The 20,114-nt window shown below is 39.5% G+C and overlaps 1 protein-coding gene across 2 annotated transcripts in view; it reads left to right on the top strand.

Moving 5' to 3' along the window:
• Window positions 1-442: 442 nt before the first annotated feature.
• Window positions 443-20,114, top strand: part of CASTOR1 (cytosolic arginine sensor for mTORC1 subunit 1) — a 44,653-nt gene continuing 24,981 nt past the window's right edge. For both annotated transcript variants that reach the window (XM_063454760.1, XM_063454759.1), the window contains exons 1-2: window positions 443-679; window positions 6,719-6,789. In XM_063454760.1, the coding sequence (XP_063310830.1) occupies window positions 498-679; window positions 6,719-6,789 (253 nt within the window). In that variant the 5' untranslated portion in view covers window positions 443-497. The remainder of the gene's footprint in view (window positions 680-6,718; window positions 6,790-20,114) is intronic.

Here is a 20,114-nt window from a genome sequence, read left to right as displayed (position 1 = left end):
ATTGATTTTAATGATTAAGCCTGTCAGGCTCTCAAGATAGCTTGTTATGTTACAGCTGCAAATTATGGTTTTAAAAGGGGTCAAATAGAATAAAAATAAATATTAATTATTAACACTCTCCTACTATATTCAACTTTTTTTTTTTTTTTTTTAGCTTTTCCTTATTGTGAATTGAAAGAAATTAAAACAAATATATAGGTGTTTTCCATAAAAATGATAAACTAAGGTGCACAGACTTTTTTTCACTGGGGATATATCAGTAAATTAACTATTGACCAGCTCTAGTTAAATAAAGCACTTTGGTTGCCTTGACATCCCCCAGCAGTCCTTGTCTTACTATGCTGTGTGTACTGGACATCTGGCTCCCATAGATATATAAAGATATATAACGATATATAAAGGAAAGATCAATAGCCCTGCTCCAGCCTCAGGTAAGCTCTCCTGACAGCCTCTATAAGCCCCGCCCACCCGTCACTTAGCCCAGCCCCTACAGCCCAATGGACGCGCCCACCCAGACTGAGGCCCCGCCCCCTCGAGCGCACGCTGGGTGCCAGAGTGTCCGCGCCATGGACCTCCAGCTGCTGGAGCACCGGGTGCGGGTAACCAGTATCGACAAGTCCGGCCTGGCCTTCTACACCCACCCGCTGGTCAAGCTCATCTTCCTGCCGCACCATACCAGGTATGTGGGGGGAGCAGAGCCAGGGTAACCAGGGAGGGGGCACACTGTGCTGGGAGTTGGAGAGTCTCATCCCATATGTATCTCTCTCTCTTATTTTACTGTTTAACTTTTTATATATGTTAACTTATTTTAGTTTTCTTCGCTATTCCCAGCGCTGCACGAACTTATCTCATTATTTTAACCACAGGCTTCGCCTTCCTGTCAGCTCCATAGGAATCCTCTATTTCTATAATTAGCCAGTTTATTCTGGTAGTGGCTATTCTAGCCATGTTACTTGCACCAGCTACACCCCAAACTTTCATAATATTTGTTACCTCAACCATGTGCTGCCACTACCTCAGTGGCAGAAAATCCCTTATTCAAGGGGCTGTTTGTGTGGAACTTATCCATGTAAACTTTAAGAAACTTAATGTTTCTTTGGTGCTAATACTGTTTTTATTCTATAAATGTTCTAGAACTATGCTGTGGTAGAAGTTTACAAACTTGAAAAAAAAAAAAAAAAAACGATGTATTTAGACTTCCAAAGGCTATGCACTGTTAAAAAATAAATTAATTAATGGCTTAATCAGCATAACCTGATTTTGAAGCTCTAAATACATTGCATGCATGTTATGGCAAAATTGTACTTGTTTATTAACCTCCCCTATCCTCAAGAGATACTCTTGGCACCAAAACAACTCCATGAAGTTGGTTGCTTTGGTGCTTAAACAAGAACACTTTGGCTGCATTATAATCAAATCAATGATGTTTGAAGTACAGCAGTTTATCCAAAACATTAGTATTGGCCACAACTTATGGTTACGGGGACTAGCTGTATGCAATAGGACTAGCATACGATCCACAGCACCTTGGAGGTAGGTACTCCTTTGTCTACAGCACCAATGCGATATTTTTGGCAGTTTATTGATGGAGGGATTGCAAAACCAGTGCCATTAGGACATCATCCCATCTGTCAAGAAAATAAATACCAATTTTTAAAATAGATGAATGTTCCACATTGGTGGACAGTTCTTTCCTAATCGATCCTTGTTATAGGTAAAGCTGCCTCCTTTCTAGCAATGAGTGTGTCATCATGCCAAGTTTATGGAGGTTACACCAATTTAGATTACCACCAGTTACTCACTTTTTTCACGGCTCTCATACATATTTGGCCTTCCCCATGCCACAGACATCTTGGCATCTTTGTCAGTGGATACATATCTGCCACTCTGTTCCTACATTCCTCTGGAATAGTGCAGAATGCATTTAGCAAAGGACTAATTGAGTCACTAAACACATGCTCAGTAGTTATGGTGACACAGCAGGGGAACCACTTGTAGATGAGTTCACCTGCTCTCCCCTGTCACTCCGTTTTTATTTTTTATTTTTTTTTGACCAATGAGGAATCTGTTTTATACGTTGCATTCATTTGCCAGCAATTCTGTTACACATAGGATTTTGTGTACCCTACCCCTCCCCCCGCATCATATATAAATATAGGAAAATCTTACCTTTACTCCAGTCTGTTGCTGCTAGCTATGCCTATCAGAAGTGATTTCTCTCCGCTAAACACAATGCTTTTACATACGATTGGCTGAGACTGTTAAAAGGCAGATGAGGGGCAGAGCCAGCACAAGTAAAACACAGCCCTGGCCAATCAACATCTCCTCTTAGAATCAATGCATCTCCTGTGGAAAGTTCAGTGTCTCCATGCAGAGGGTGGTGACACTAAATGTCCCCAGGAAGCACCTCTAGCAGCCAGTAGCTGGTATCCATAGGCTTGGTATCAAATGGCCAGTGGAGGTATCCCTAGGCTGTAATGTAAACATTGCATTTTCTTTAAAAAGAGTGTTCAATGCAAAAAGCTTGAAGGGAATGATTCTACTCACCAGAAATAATACAATAAGCTGTAGTACCTCTGGTGACTATTGTGTCCCTTTTAATCATACACTTAACTTTTTCTGTCATATGGTGGCAGTACCATCAGGTTTTGCCCCTTTCCTGTGGACAAGCATCTAGCAAGATTAATTACAATCAAAGAAGACCCTCCCCCTTGCTCTATATAACGTCTGTATTGCAAAACCTACCCCAGTTTCCTTTCTTGTCCCGAGAGGGAAGGACAGAGCAGTGGTGTTGGCGATAATTCCGTATTGGCCAAACAGGGTCTGGTTTTCGGCTTTAAAGAAGATGGCCACGGCACATTGGGAGCTTCCAGTATTGAACACCCTGACTGTGAATAGGAATCTACCTCTAGAAATTCTGAATGTTCAGGTTGCCGCTTGGCTACTGCGAGGCTAATCCTTCGTAGCCAGGGTTTACAAGAAGACAGAATTGCTATCCTACTTCGGTCTACCAGAAAGTCTACGTCAAAAATATACTTCCAAATTTGGGCTAAGTTTCTTCACTGGTGTAAGGAGCACCATTGCCTTAGTGTTCATCCATCTCTGGATACCATTCATCATTTTTTACAAGACATTTTTTCAGCTGGCCTGGGTGTATCTACTCTTAAGGTTCAGACATCAGCCTTAAGTTTTTTTCCTAATCAAGGATATGGCCTCCCATGTTCTAATCAGATGATTTTTTTTTTTTTTTGGTCCATCAGACTTAGACGCCCTCCTAAGAGATCCGTGTTTCCATCCTGGGATTTGTCCCTGGTCTCTGTGTTCCACCTTTTGGAAGAGGTCCCTTTAAAAATTGTCTCTTAAAGTTGCATTTCTGGTGGCCATCACATCAGCCATAAGAGTCGGAGAACTTCAAGCTCTGTCCTTCTCGGATGACTTTACAATTTTTCACAAAGACAAGGTTGTCCTTCATCCAAGGCCTTCCTTTTTGCCCAAGGTCTTGTCTGCGAACACCGTTAATCAGCCGATTATTTTGCCTTCATTTTGTAGTGAGGCCTCCTCTCGCCAAGAACTTAAATGGCGGAAGTTGGACGTCAGAAGAGCTTTACTTGTATACCTTGCCAGAACAAGAGTTCAGGGTTTCGGACCACCTGTTAATTAATGTTCAGGGTAAATTCAAAGGGAATGAGGCTTCCCGCAGCTCCTTATCCCGTTGGCTCATACACGCTATAGAATTGGCATATTCGACAAGAGGTTTCCAGGCTACAGTTGCTCTTATGGCCCATTCCACCCGAGCTATGGTTACCTCATGGGCAGAAAAGGCACTTGCTTCTCCAGAGGTCATCTGTAAAGCAGCATGCTGGTCCTCTTATAACACCTTTTTATCAAGCACTATCGGCTAGACATATTCTCTTCCTCTGAAGCGGCATTTGGGCGTAAGGTGTTACAAGCTGTTGTTGCATAAGACCCGCCCTGATGGGGATCTTGCTATATCCCGATGGTACTGCCACCATATGAGAGAAACAAATTTTTACTTACCGTAAATTATTTTTTTCTTCATATGGTGGCAGTACGGCTTCCCTCCCTCCATATTAAAATATTTTTTTGCAGTATAAGTTGGTCTGTGGTTTTTATCTTACTACTTACTAGGGTAGGTTTTGCAATACAGCTGTTGTATAGGGCAGTGGGGAGGGTCTTCTTTGATTGTAATTAATCTTGCTAGATGCTTGTCCACAGGAAAGGGGAAAAAAATGATGGTACTGCCACCATATTAAGAAAAAAAGAATTTACAGTAAGTAAATTCAGTTTTTAGTATAATTTTTTTTTATTTAGAAAACAAGTTGGTCTGTGTGCATATTCTGATTTCTATTTCCATTTATTTTGCAATCAAACTTCTATTGAGGAGGAATCCTAAAATAAACAGAAGATGTATTTTATGAAGGAGAACAAAAATGGCACACTATAGAAGTGGTTACCAAGAGAGCAGTGAGTGTTTCTAATGCCATTTATAACTACTATAAACAAGATCTATTACTGGCAGATGTATAGTGAGTTCAACACTTACCGTGAATTGCATAACTCTATTAAGAAATAATTCAGGAAGTGGTTGAACTTCTGATGTGTAATAATTGAATGTGAGTGTCGGTAGTCTTATTTTGTACATATACTTTATTTTATTTATTTATCTTTTTTAGACTTGCTCTGACTTGTCATCTATTGCCTCTCCTAAAACTGTTAATGATGCTGATAATACGATCTAGCCTAAGTACAGTTTTAAAATTACTTCTGTACACCATTGTTAATACACTAAACAATGATTTGCAGGGATTTTAAAAATCTTAGGACCAAATAGAATTGCTATTTTGGCTTTATATTTTAAATTCCAATGTATATATAACTTTTTTGATCAAAACGTAAACAAAACCTGGCATATGCGCTATGTCTATCCAACCGTAATTCACCTCTTTCATATTAAATGCACCCACACTTATTATATATAATTTTATTCAGGGGAAACAGGGCTTTCATTTAACATCAAATATTTAGGTATGGAACATACCGTATTTATTCGAGTATAACGCGCACACGTGTATAACGCGCACCCCTAATTTTCGATTAAAAATCGGTATAAAATTTTATACTTTTTTTTTTTTTTTTTTTTTTTTTTTTAAATCTAAAATTAGGGTGCTTGTTATACTCGAATAAATATGCTCCGATACAAGCCCGGCGGTCCTGGAGGGGCGGGCAGCAAGCGTTTACTCACCTCCGTGCAGCTCCTCCAGCTTCCCAGTGTAAATCTCGCGAGACCCGCGGCCAGCTCTGTCAGCTCTGTCAATTTGAACGTAGAATTATTGTGTGTATGTATATATTTTGTTCTACACCTTAATTTTAAAATAGTTAGAACTAAATTACACGTGTGTGTGTGTGTGTGTGTGTATATTTAAATTTTTAATTTTATTTTTTAACATATTAACTTTAATGTGTGTGTGTGTGTGTGTGTGTAACTGTCCAAGAATAATTAAATTTTGGGACTCGATATACTCAACTGTTAGTTTTTAATATAAATTTAAATAAATCTCCAGAAACTGTCTTGCTTCTCCTTAAATGGGGCAAACTCACCAAATATTGATTCTTCACTGTCTTATGTCCACAAAAATAGTTAACCCAAGATCTTGGAAACAAATATCAACTCCAGATTTCACTCCGTATAAAAAACAACTTATATTTCAACTTGAAATGGAGAGGGGGTTTCATTCTCAAATAATTTTAAACTATATTCACTTCTACGACCAATGGATCAAAAAGATCAAAGAAACATTTTAAAGGACCACTCTAGGCACCCAGACCACTTCAGCTTAATGAAGTGGTCTGGGTGCCAGGTCCAGCTAGGGTTAACCCATTTTTTTTTTTTTTTATAAACATAGCAGTTTCAGAGAATCTGCTATGTTTATAAATGGGTTAATCCAGCCCTCAAATCCTCTAGTGGCTGTCGCTCTGACAGCCGCTAGAGGCGCTTGCGTGATTCTCACTGTGAAAATCACAGTGAGAGCACGCAAGCGTCCATAGGAAAGCATTGATAATGCTTTCCTATGAGACCGGCTGAATGCGCGCGCAGCTCTTGCCGTGCGTGCGCATTCAGCCGAATGGGAGGAGAGGAGGAGAGCTCCCCGCCCGGCGCTGGAGAAAGTTTTAACCCCTTTCCTCTCCCCAGAGCCAGGCGGGAGGGGGTCCCTGAGGGTGGGGGCACCCTCAGGGCACTATAGTGCCAGGAAAAAGAGTGTTTGTTTTCCTGGCACTATAGTGGTCCTTTAATATATCATTTCGGATAGCTGATTTGTAAGTTTTTTTTTATATAATTTTTCTAAGCTGAAAAATATACTAAACAATATATGTATTTAACTATTGTATTGTATTGTATTTTTGTATAATGTTTGTCTTTGTTGTATGTATAACTTAAAATAAAAATAATTAAATACTAAGAACAATTCATGGAACATTCTCTAATACAATAGGATAACCTGCAGCAATGTTGTGTGAGAACCGGAAGTAAGCTGCCAATGGTGAGGTAACATGGACATATTTTCTTTAAATATTTTGCGAACTGTGAGACCTCTAATCCGACAGGTGTACAAAGTTCTTATCAAGAAGTTCCTGTCAATCACTGGCAGCCTGCTGGTATATATATAAAAATATAATATATTGTTTTGTTTTACTGCAGATGCAAGTTTTTCAGCATGACAGAAAGCCCAGAAGACTATACAGTGATGCTGGATGAAGAAGGATTTAAAGGTATGTAAACCAAAAGAAAATGATGTTCAGTTATACAATGCCTTGCAAAAGTATTCACCCCCTTTGACTTTTTACTTATTTTGTTACATTACAGTCTAAAGTTCAATGTTTTATTAATCTGAATTTTATGTGATTGATCAGAACACAATAGTCTAAGTTGGTGAAGTGAAATGAGAAATATATCCATTAAAACTATTTTTTTTTAGCAATGGAAAACAGAAAATTGTCATGTGCGTATGTATTCACCCCCTTTGTTATGGAGCCCATAAAAAGCTCTGGTGCAACCAATTACCTTCATAAGTCACATAATTAGTGAAATGATCACCTGTGTGCAATCTAAGTGATACATGATCTGTCATTACATATATACACCTTTTTTGAAAGGCCCCAGAGGCTGCAACACTTAAGCAAGAGTCACCACTAACCAAACACTGTCATGAAGACCAAGGAACTCTCCAAACAAGTAAGGGACAATGTTGTTGAGAAGTACAAGTCAGGGTTAGGTCCCCAGGAGCACCATCAAATCTATCATAACCAAATGGAAAGAACATGGCCCAACAGCAAACCTGCCAAGAGACGGCCGGGCAAGGAGAGCATTAATCAGAGAGGCAGCACAGAAACCTAAGGTAACCCTGGAGGAGCTACAGAGTTCCACAGCAGAGACTGGAGTATCTGTACATAGGACGACAATAAGCCGTATGCTCCATAAAGTTGGGTTTTATGGCAGAGTGGCCAGAAGAAAGCCATTACTTTCAGCAAAAAACAAAATGGTACGTTTTTAATTTGTGAAAAGGCATGTGGTAGACTCCCAAAATGTATGGAGGAAGGTGCTCTGGTCTGATGAGACTGAAATTGAACTATTAGGCCATCAAAGAAAACACTGTCTGGCGCAGACCCATCACCCAAAGAACACCATCCCAAAGTGAAACATGGCGGTGGCAGCATCCTGCTGTGGGGATGTTTTTCAGCAGCCGGGACTGGGAAACTGGTCAGAGTTGAGGGAAAGATGGATGGTGCTAAATACAGATTTTTTTTTTTGAACAAAACCTGTACCACTCTGGGTGTGATTTGAGGCTAGGACTGAGGTTCACCTTCCAGCAGGACAATGACCCCAAACGCACTGCTAAAGCAACACTTGAGTGGTTTAAGGGGAAACATGTAAATGTGTTGGAATGGCCTAGTCAAAGTCCAGACCTCAATTCAATAGGAAATCTGTGGTCAGACTTGAAGATTGCTGTTCACAAGCGCAAACCATCCAACTTGAAGGAGCTGGAGCAGTTTTGCAAGGAGGAATGGGCAATAATCCCAGTGGTAAGATGTGGCAAGCTCATAGTCTTATCCAAAGCAACTTGGAGCTGTGATTGCCACAAAAGGTGGCTCTACAAAGTAATGACTTTAGAGGGGTGAATAGTTATGCACATTGACCTTTTCTGTTATTTTGTCCTATTTGTTGTTTGCTTCAAAGTTGTGGGCATGTTCTGTAAATTAAATGATGCAAATCCTCAAACAATCCATGTTAATTCCAGGTTGTGAGGCAACAAAACACAAAAAATGCCAAGGGGGTGAATACTTTTGCAAGGCACTGTACATGTATGATTATACTTAAAATGCAGTTTACATTTACATTCCTAAAACTCATATTGTTGGAGCATAAGGAAAGAAAATATATTTTTGTGCGATTTTTATAAAAATTATAAATGGACATCTTTCGTGTCTTATGGAAAGAGTGAAATTTCCTAGCCGTTGTTGCAAATAAAAAAAAAAACGTTCTAGTTTAATCAGCCTTTTTTTTGTGAGGATTACGTCACCCAGTAGTCAGTCACATAAGTCGGTAGCTACTTACTAGGATTTTTGTGTGAGTGTGTGTGAGGCATAAAACATCTTGCAGGATCTCCCACTGCTTGGTGTTCTCTCATGCATGGCTGCTGCAAGTTGCAAAGAAATAGCAACCTTGAAGTTTGATTCTGTTTTGAAAGAAGTCTTGTAGATTTGACACCTGTATTTAATTCTTCTTTGTATTTAATATATGTCACTGTAAAGAAAATACAAACCCCAAACAACCTATCCTTGTACTGACTCGCTTTAGTGATTCATGCACCAAGTTGGCAATACCTAGTGTTCTTAAATGGACATTAGTCACCAAAACATGCCCTTGCAGTCTCTCTGCTCATGCAATGGACCCTCTAGACTCGCAGTGCTAGCATGTAATTTTTTGTTACATCTTGACCGTCTTAACACATTTGTCTTTTCACAAAAGGCAGATCTAGTTATTTCAGACGAATTTGCATTTCTGTTCAACTGCAGTTTGGTTGTCTGAACTCTGCCAAATATCCATACGTTGTATATGATTCAGCTATTTGCAAACCACTTGATTGCCTTCAATCTGTGTTTCATATTTCCCTGATACAGACCAAGGGAAGTGCACCCAAAACCTGAAGCCTCCTAATTCAGAGTCGTCCAAAACTATCCCCAGACAAACCATGGCACTCAATGGATACGCCATCCGCAAATCCTCTCCTCAAACCTGACTCTTAAGACGCACAGTATCAGGGACATTTAGTTGGTTTGGTTGAGCTGTTTTCAGATTAATCTCACTGCATCAATAATATGCATTTGATTTGACAATAGCAGCAATCCATTTTGGCTCAATTAAAGGACCACTATAGGCACCCAGACCAGTTCAGCTTAATGAAGTGGTCTGGGTGCCAGGTCCATCTAGGTTTAACCCTTTTTGCTGTAAACATAGTTTCAGAGAAACTGCTATGTTTACAATAGGGTTAATCCAGCCTCTAGTGGCTCTCATTGACAGCCGCTAGAGGCGCTTCTCACTGTGATTTTCACAGTGAGAAGACTCCAGCATCCATAGGAAAGCATTGAGTGCTTTCCTAGGAGACTGGCTGGCTGCATGCGGCTCTTGCAGCGCATTCAGCCGATGACTGAAAAAGAGGGAGGAGAGTCCCAGCGCTGGAAAAAAGGTAAGGGATTAACCCCTTCCTCCCCCTTCAGCGCCACGGGAGTGGGACCCTGAGGGTGGGGGCACCCTCAGGGCACTATAGTGCCAGGAAAACTAGTTTGTTTTCCTGGCACTATAGTGTTCCTTTAACAACCATTTCTTTTCTTGGTGAATACAGTCAACCAAACAGGACTTTAACCGCTTAAGGGCCAAACTTCTGTAATGAAAGGGGATCATGACTTGTCACACATGTCATGTGTCCTTAAGGGGTTAAACTGGACGTAAACAGCTGAAAATTGCAAAAGCAGTGTAGCGGAGAGCCGATATCTCACAGCTATTCTCCACTAAAGATCCCAGTGAGGCTCAGGAACAAGGTGATGATAAATCCACAGGCAAGGTTTCCAGCAGGTAAAGTAATACAGCAGTATCCCAACAGCAATCCCAATAACTGGACGACACACAGTTTCAGGAGCAGAACTGCTGGCTGGCACATCCAGCCTGCCTTTTATTACAAATGTACATATACAGGCCACACCCAGGGGGAGGCATAAAACAACCAATAGTATCATGGGTGCAACCCACAGATTCCCTCCCCTTAGCCTCAGAGATAATCCACTTATTATACAGTTTCAAACATAACTTTTACACAATATCTATAACTTCTACAATATTAGTGCTACAAACATTTGCATTTTCGTAATCAGCAGACTTCAATTAGTAATACTCTCAAAAATCGTCCCAATCCCTCCAGTAGATCAATAGTTAGTTGGAGGTCCCTTTATGACCGACCGCAAGCACATTTTCCTGCCCAAAACAGTTCCATAGATTTGAGCTGTGCGTTCGGTCAATTTCGGGCATAAAAACGGCTAAGTCCCGTTCAAAGTGTGGCCGGTACTTTGGCGTGTGTCGAAGTGGAGTCGATGGTAAGGGTCGGCGGTGTTCGAAGTTAAAATGGCCGCCGCCACGTGGTCCATTGTTCGATGCCGTGCACTTCGACGACTTCGACAGCTTCGACGGTTACTTCGGCACTTCGACGGTATCCGAAGTGCCCATTCAAAGTTGCAACACTGCCCTGAGGTAATCCAAGGGCCAGGAACAGTATTTGTCTTTAGGGCCAAGGTAGGGTAGGTGAGGGCAATCAACAATACAGGAAGGGGCAGCCACAATAGGGTTCCGCTACAAGCAGATTCAGCATTTAGTAAGTAGACCCATGTGTCAGTCCTTTTTAACCCCTTAACGACCGTTTCAGAAGCTTGTCTTACCCTTAAGGACACAAGCCATTTTTTGCATATTTTTTTTTTTTTTTTTGCTGTTTGTGTTCAAGTGTAATTTGCATCTGTCATTTATTGCACCAACCCATATTATATACAGTTTGTCACATACATAGATACATTCTCAGTAATTAAAATTATTTTTTTTGGCAATGGCGTGTGCATATGTCCAGCTTAGAAAAAGTAATTCAAAATAAATTAATTTATGTCTTGATTTATAGAATACATCATATGTTTAAGATTTCAGCCTATTTTGAAAGTTACAGGTCACAAAATACAAGGACTAAAATAAAATTTCAATGTGCCACAATTTTACAAGTTGGTATGTTTGTCTTGTAGGCTTAGTAGCCATCACAGAAAAAGAAATTGCTACACAAGTATAGATTTATATAAAGTAGATATCACAGGCCATTTACCTAAGGTTAGTTTGACACTTTTTACATAGCCATTTCATTGCCAATCTCTGCTAAATATTGGAGTAAAATTGTTTTCTTTATTTTGGCATATACACCTATAACAAGGTTTTTGTAATGTGTATTTTGTAAAGCTGGTGTGTGCTATTCCTGCACAGAACCCCAAATTGTGTTCAGCTACATCTGCAGAGTTTAACGATACCCCCATTGGATGCCTTTGGGACTATTCTGTAAAGCTACAATGCCATATAAAAGACAAGGCCATTTCAGTTTCTATAGTGTGAGGATATTTATTGGTCGATAAATATAAATATTTTCATAAAAATTATCAATGTAACTTTTATTATATCAAAATTATATCTTGGCACGGTTTTCCCCGATTTTAATTATTTAAAGCTGAGAATTACCTACCATTTTAATTATCCTAAATCCTGGAGTATGTCTTTTCAGTAGAAGATTTTATCTCGCACATTAATCACAAATTATAAAAATATAATTTATTGTGACAATAATAAAAATATTTGTAACGTGTGATAATCAGTGAATATTTAGGTATAACAGAAGTATACAATATAGCAGTGGTTTAACACAATATAGACCGCTAAAAGCAAGTTCTATATGCAACAGTTGTCAACAAGATACAGATTTATGACCGGACACTTCACAGAGCCAGCGTAAAGCAATAAAAACTTTGGCTGACAGTCAAATCACTCTTTCACTGCTAGCTACAATCCACATAGGCAAGATATCCTATTATATTGCAATTTTACAGCTACAATTATCAGATGTGTAGATATGTCCCAGGAATTTTGAATGCGAATATGATGAGAATTGTATGAAAATGTTTTCAGTTCTGTAGTTAGTTGGAAACTGTGGGTGTGTCTTCCCTATGGACTATCGTTTAGTTTTTGGTCCGTAGATGGCGCAATTACATCACCAAAATTTCTTGTCAGGGGGTCCATTTACCTTTTTGGTATAATGGGTTAACTGAATTTTGTGATGTGTTTTGTAGTTATCTTTTTGTGGCTACTATACATCACAGAAGCTGTCATCTTCAAAGTGTCTGGTTTTCAACAAGCCAAAGCATCTGCAGTTTTGGTTGTGAAATTAGATTTGACACCTCCTAACCTTAATTTCACCTTTTTCTTACAATGCAACTTTGTAAGATTCGAGGGGTGTTTTAGAAAGTAAAATGAATTGCTTTGTGTTATCTGTCATTTGGTGTCTGGATTTCTTGTATGAAACTCTAGTTAAGATTACACATTCCACTAACTTTGGTAATAATATGACGAGAGAGAGAGAGAGAGAGACCATTGAAGAGCCTCCCAGTCTCTGCAGTAAAATTGCCAAGAAAGCTGAAATATGTAAAAGGGGTTTTCCAGGGATCTTATCAAGCCAAGGCTTTTATTTCTACTTCCTTCTGTTCTGGAAGACCCAGGATATTTGGTTAAAATATCTTTGCTGTATGGCTGGTGAATCTTCTGAAGATCAATTTTTATTTCTAAAGCCAAAACTAGATAACCATTATTCTCTTGAGTATGTCCAAAGAAAACTTTCTGCAAAAAACATTGCCAGCTGCACTGGCAATGAGAGCGATTTTGGCTTAAAATCTGGTCTGCAGATTCTACTTCTAAATACTTGATTCTTATTTATGGGGGGGTGGGGGAGGGAGTGAGTTATTTGGTTCTTCTTTAGAAGAACCTATAAAATGGATGTTTGATACCAAAAAAAGCACTAGTAGCTTTTCAGAGCCTGTATCTAAGATGGCCACTGCTGACATTTTGCAACGGGCTAGATCTGCAGCAATCTAATCTAATTGAAGCATTCAGCCATCTCTGCGCTCAATTTTTGGGACATGCTGCAACCGCTCAAGGAAGCTGCAAATAAGCTACACCAGTAGGAGTGCTCTCAACCACTCTGCCTCAGTTTTTAATACTAGAGGTCCCCACAGCCATATGTAGGCTGCGAACCTCCGGGGGTAAAATGTTTTTATTTTATTTTTGCACATTTTCATTTGGACAAATTAAATAACAATCCAGTCGCAGCTGTTTTGCAGATAACACCCTACATTGGTACCCTTGGGAGATTGACATATTTTAAGGGTACCAAATTAGGGAGCGGTTTAGTAGATGGCAACTTAATCCTTGTGGCAATCAACTAAACGGAAAGACTAAAATGAAGATAAGCTGTGTGTTGTTGTTGGTTTTTTTTTTTTTTGTGTTTTTTTTCTAATGCCAAGTAAACCCTGTTTTAAGGGTATTTAAATCATCCTTTCCAGCCACAAGTAATAAACATGCCTCCTAGTTTTCTCCTGTTAAGTAACTGTTCTTGCTGTCCTCAAAGCCATGGACCTGCTATTAAAGCTGAAATTTTCAGTTGTAGCATGAATGTATTATTGCTCACTTGAGCCAGTAGTGCATTCTAAACCTCTATTTAAAGTTAACTTTATTTTGGCCAGAACAGTCTGAGGCCATTGTAGCTGTAGTGAAAGGGAAATCAAGCCAGGAAGGAAGGAGATAGCTCTTGTTCTATTATCCTGTGGTCTCTGAGGGCCAGCATTTCCTAATACCCAAACTATGCAGATTAGAATTCTCCAAAAGGAACTCCTAATGTCAAAGTGTGAAAATGCTACAGCAGGAAAACCTAATGTAACTGTATGTTCTGATTGTGGTTCAATAAGTAATTTAAAAAAAAAAAAATTCATCTTGGAGGGAAATTTCCAGTAGCAGCAAAATTATGTTTGTGTGGTGTGGTGGTTTTTGTAAATGTGTAATGTTGCCTGGTCTAATGACTTTTATTTTATTTTTTTTATTCTGCAAACTCATACAGAGGGCAAAGTGTATAGTTTATTTCACATTAGTGTGAAGGTGTTATCCTGGGCACGCCTTGACACTTTTCCTGTGTGTTTTTTATTTATTTTTTTTAATTTTATTTTTTAGAGCACTAGTAGCTTGAGCTCAAAACTGATTAACCACTTAAGGACCCCATGATGGTCTGTCATTGTGCAGTGCTTTAATGCCCAGTTACTGCATAGACCCTCATGCAGTAAATGTACCAGCAGGGGATAAATCCCTGCTGCTACCAAGGATCCTCAAGTATATTTTGATACCTGGAGTCCCCTCCATCAGCAGGGGCCACTAAAGTGAGCACTGCAATGCTGGAGATACCTGATCTTAAAGACAGATCATACCCTAATCCATAGTACACTTTACATGTGTAAAGTAGGCCTCTTTCACTTAGACATATTTCGATAGAGATAGATTAGATAGATATTATAAGCGATATTATTAACTAAATAAATAGGACAATTACAAGAAAACTCTGCCCAAGCGTGCTTAGTCTATAGGAGGGCACAATAGGACAGGATATTACATAGTTACATAGTTACATAGTTAGATAGCTGAAAAGAGACTTGCGTCCATCAAGTTCAGCCTTCCTCACACCTGTTTTTTGCTGTTGATCCAAAAGAGAGAGAAAAAAAAAAAAAAAAAAAAAAAAAAAAAACCCAGTTTGAAGCACAATTTTGCAACAAGCTAGGACAAAAAATTCCTTATTGACCCCAGAATGGCAGTCAGATTTATCCTTGAATCAAGCAGTTATTACCCTACATTGAAAGATTATATCCTTGAATATTCTGTCTTTGCAAGTATGCATCTAGTAGCTGTTTGAACATCTGTATGGACTCTGATAAAACCACTTCTTCAGGCAGAGAATTCCACATCCTGATTGTTCTTACAGTAAAAAAACCTTTCCTTTGCCTTAGACGAAATCTTCTTTCTTCCAGTCTAAACGCATGGCCTCGTGTCCTATGTAAAGTCCGGTTTGTGAATAGATTTCCACACAATGGTTTGTATTGGCCCCGAATATATTTGTATAATGTTATCATATCCCCTCTCAGGCGACGTTTTTCTAAACTAAATAGGTTTAAATTTGTTAACCTTTCTTCATAGCTGATATGTTCCATTCCTTTTATTAATTTTGTAGCCCGCCTCTGCACTTTTTCTAGTGCCATGATATCCTTCTTTAGAACAGGTGCCCAAAATTGCACAGCATATTCAATATGTGGTCTTACCAGTGATTTATAGAGAGGCAAAATGATATTCTCGTCCCGAGAATGAATGCCCTTTTTCATGCATGACAATACCTTACTGGCCTTGGCCACTGCTGATTGACATTGCACATTGTTGCATAGTTTGTTGTCTATAACAATTCCCAAGTCCTTTTCGTGTGTTGTTATCCCTAATTCGCTTCCATTAAGGGTATACGTTGCTTGTGTATTCTTTACGCCGAAGTGCATAACTTTGCATTTTTCAACATTAAATTTCATCTGCCATTTGAGTGCCCAGTCCTCCAGTCTATCTAAATCCTTCTGCAGCAAAGTAATATCTTGCTCACATTGTATTATTTTACAAAGTTTTGTGTCATCTGCAAACACTGAAACATGACTTTCAATGCTGTCTTCAAGATCATTTATAAAAATGTTAAATAGAAGGGGTCCCAGAACAGACCCCTGAGGGACACCACTTGCCACCTCTGTCCAGCTTGAAAATTTACCATTAACGACAACTCTTTGTATTCTGTTTTTAAGCCAATGTTCTACCCAAGAACAAGCATTTTCATCGAGACCGATTTCCTTGAGTTTGAACACTAATCTTTTGTGTGGAACTGTATCAAATGCCTTGGCAAAATCCAAATAGATCACATCCACTGCAACACCCTGATCTATACTTCTACTTACTTCTTCGTAGAACGCAATCAAGTTAGTTTGACATGACCTGTGCTTCATAAAACCGTGCTGATTTTTGCTGATAACCATATTCTTCTCAAGGAATTCTTGAATATTATCCCTTAATAACCTTTCAAATATTTTACCAGCCACAGAAGTTAAGCTCACAGGTCTATAATTTCCAGGCAAGGATTTTGAACCCTTATGGCAATCCAATAAGGTGGGAGTGAAGAAGATCTGGAGTAGAGTGCTGCCCTTTAGCAGAGCGCAATATAGGGATGCACTGAAATTTTCATCCAAAAACGGGCCTATCCTGTTTCATCGGAAAACGGGTCAAATTAGCAGAAATTTAAAAAATTTTTTTTTTTTGTAGTGCATAGTTTAACTGAAATGCTTGCATTAACAAACTAACAATTCAGATGATTATATATCACAATGAAAGATGGTAATGATAACCTGAAAAGTCAAGAACACTGTGCTTGTGATGGGGGTAGAGGGGGGGGGGGTGAGAACACTGGGAGGGGGACCACTAAAAGAGAAGGTCCTGCCCACGAGAAGTCCTGCAAGAGTGAGTTGGCCATACATGTGCGAGCAGCAGACAAGAGGGGCAGAGCGGATAGACCGTGAAGGGGCATACCTATGGATCTATGAAGAGCTATAAGAGGGGCCAGAATTGTTCAACGTTTTATAGGTATGGGTTAGCACTTTGAATTGACTCATATAGGATACAGGAAGCCAATGTAAGGGCTGACGGAGGGGTGAGGTTTCAGAGGAAAATCAGTCTGGCGGCGGCATTCATTACAGACTGTAGCGGGGCAATACGTTTTTTGGGAAAACCAATTGGAGGATTACAATAATCCATGCAGGAAATTACTAGAGCACGGACAAGCTCCTTAGTGGCATCTTGCATAAGAAAGGGGCAGATGTGGGCTATGTTTTTAAGATAAAAACAACATGAATACGGCCAGAATAAAGTATGACACCAAGACGGCGCGCTTGCAAGGATGGACTGATGTAGATACCACTAACTTAAAGGGAGAGTGGAGGAAAGAGAAGGAGCTCAGTTTTAGAGAGATTGAGTTTCAGAAAGCAAGAGGACATCCAGTCAGAGATGGAAGAAAGGCAAGCAGTGACATGTTGAACAGCAAGTGAGATGTCTTGTGAGGAAAGAGATGCATCCTGTTCCAAATTATTATGCAAATTCTATTTAAGTGTCACAAAGATTAAATATTTAGCTTTTCAGTTCAACTCATGGATGGCATTGTTTCTCAGGGCTCTTTTGATCACTGAAAAAAATCTTGGAAACTTGTGATAATTAGATTGCCAGGTGAGCCCAATTTAAGGAAAAACTACTAAAAGAGGGTGTTCCACATTATTAAGCAGAGCACAATTTTCATGCAATATTAGGAAGAAAAAGGATCTCTCTGCTGCCGAAGAGAGTGAAATAGTTCAATGCCTTGGACGAGGTATGAAAGCATTAGATATTTCACAAAAACTTAAGCGTGATCATCGCACTATTAAGAGATTTGTGGCTGATTCAGAGCACAGACGGGTTTGCAGATAAAGGCACATTTAGGAAGATTTCTGCCAGATCCATGCATCGGATCAAGAGCGCAGCTGCTAAAATACCATTACATAGCAGCAAACAGATATTTGAAGCTGCTGGTGCCTCTGGAGTCCCATGGACATCAAGGTGTAGAGTCCTCCAGAGTCTTGCAACTGTGCATAAACCTTCTATTCGGCTACCACTAACCAATTCTCACAAGCAGAAACGGCTGCATTGGGCAGAAAAATACATGAAGACTAATTTTCAAACAGTCCTGTTCACTGAGTGCCGTGCGACCCTGGATGGTCCAGATGGATGGAGTAGGGCTGGTTGGTGGGCGGCCACCCTGTTCCAACAAGGCTGCGACGTCAGCAAGGCAGTGGTGGAGTCATGTTTTGGGTTGGAATCATCGGAAGAGAGCTGGTCGGCCCCTTTAGGGTCCCCGAAGGTGTAAAGATGACCTCTGCAAAGTATGTGGAGTTTATGACTGACCACTTTCTTCCCTGTTACAGAAGGAAGAACTATGCTTTCCATAATAAAATCATCTTCATGCATGACAATGCACCATCTACTGCTGCAAAGAATACCTCTGCATCAATGGCTGCTATGGGGATAAAAGGAATGAAAGTAATGGTGTGGCCTCCATCCTCCCCTGACCTCAGTCCTATTGAGAACGTTTGGAGCATCCTCAAGCAAAAGATCTATGAGAGTGGGAAGCAGTTTACATCCAAACAGCTGCTCTGGGAGGCTATTCTGACATCTTGCAAACAAATTCAAGCCGAAACGGTCCAAAAACTCACAAGTTCAATGGATGACTTGTGAAGCTGCCATCAAACAAGGGGTCCTATGTTAAAATGTAACGTGACCTGTTAAAATGTTTAAAAAGTTTAAATGTTGTTAAAAGTTTGATTGAAATAGCTTTTGATTTCAGTAAATATGCTGCAAACACAACAAATGACAATTTTCAGTTCTTTACAACCTATAAAGTGTTTTGAAACTTGCTGTGCATAATAATTTGGAACAGTGCATTGTAAGTTTGTTTAAAAAAAAAATACTGTTATCAGGAGGTTTGTTCAATAAAATTTGAATTGTACTCTTAATAGTTGATAACATGAGAATTATGCTGACTGTTATTTACATCAATTATTTAGGTAAATGAGAAAAATATAATTTGCATAATTTCGAACAGGGTGTATATCTGGGTGTCATCGGCATACAGATGGTATTGGAAGCCAAATGAGGTAATGGCTTTGCCAAGAGAGACCATATAAAGAAAAAATAGATGGGGACCAAGGACAGAGCCTTGGGCGACTCCAACCGAAATAGGACGAAGGGAGGAGGTATCATTTGAAAAGGACAGTGAGCGTTGGAAGAGATGAGGAAAACCACGGGAGGACAGAGGCCTAGTGATTAAAGAGTTTGAAGGGGGAGAGCATGATCAACGGTGTCAAAGGCCAGAGGTCAAGAAGAATTGGTATGGAGTAGTGGCCTTTGGATTTAGCTGTGATTAGGTTGTTGGTAACTTTGATAAGAACAGTCTCCGTAGAGTGGAATGGTCGGAAGCCAGATTGAAGAGGGTCAACGAGAGAGTTGGAATTCCATCCCTATATATTGCATACTACTGTGGACAAGTCAGTGGATTTGAAGATAATTTAAAGTATCTGAATCCTTTACACTTCATTCTTACAGTTTTATTGGATTCTAATGGTCATGTAGTTTTTAGTATCAAGAAAACTGAATGTGTATGAGCCAGTTATTGCTTTTATGCTGCTGAAACTATTGTTAAACAATCTAACATTGTGACTTCAACCCAGAAATTAGATTAACACCCCCTCCCTCCTGCTGGAAGTGTCAGTTTTAACAGGTTGGACTTTGCAACCTGTGTGCCATCACATCCCATTACATTTTAATTTGCTGGCTAACAATTGGCTTGTCCCCCCCCTTATTCATTAACGCCTAAGGGGTCAAGTTACCATTGAACTTTGGGATAACCTATGATTTGAGCAATGACAAATGCTTAGATGTTTTAGAATGTCTACCTTTTTTTTTTTTTTTTCTTTTTTTTTTTCCTTCCACATCCAAGCTATATGTATGCTTTCTGACCTGGCATGCTAGTGCAATTTGTCCCAAGTACAGAGCATTCTGGGAATTTTCGATGATACGCAAGGTATTTAGAAAATGCAATGTTCCTCCTGGACCCTTTTTTTTTTTTTTTTTTTTTTTTTTTTTTTACATTTTAAATTATTTTTTTTTTTTACTGAGCACTTGTTTAGATTTCCCTATTGATTCTTAAACTCTAGTATGTTACAAAGTAATATTAACCTGTGTCGAAATCAGCAGTACTGCGATGGCGGTCTTCCTCTGAGCCTCCTGCTGGACTATAGGAATTTTTGTTCCCCTGTAACCGTTTCTTCAG

Source organism: Pelobates fuscus, chromosome 5, assembly GCF_036172605.1.
Source record: "Pelobates fuscus isolate aPelFus1 chromosome 5, aPelFus1.pri, whole genome shotgun sequence".
Classification (NCBI taxonomy): domain Eukaryota; kingdom Metazoa; phylum Chordata; class Amphibia; order Anura; family Pelobatidae; genus Pelobates; species Pelobates fuscus.
This window is presented reverse-complemented; position numbering and strand designations above follow the sequence as displayed.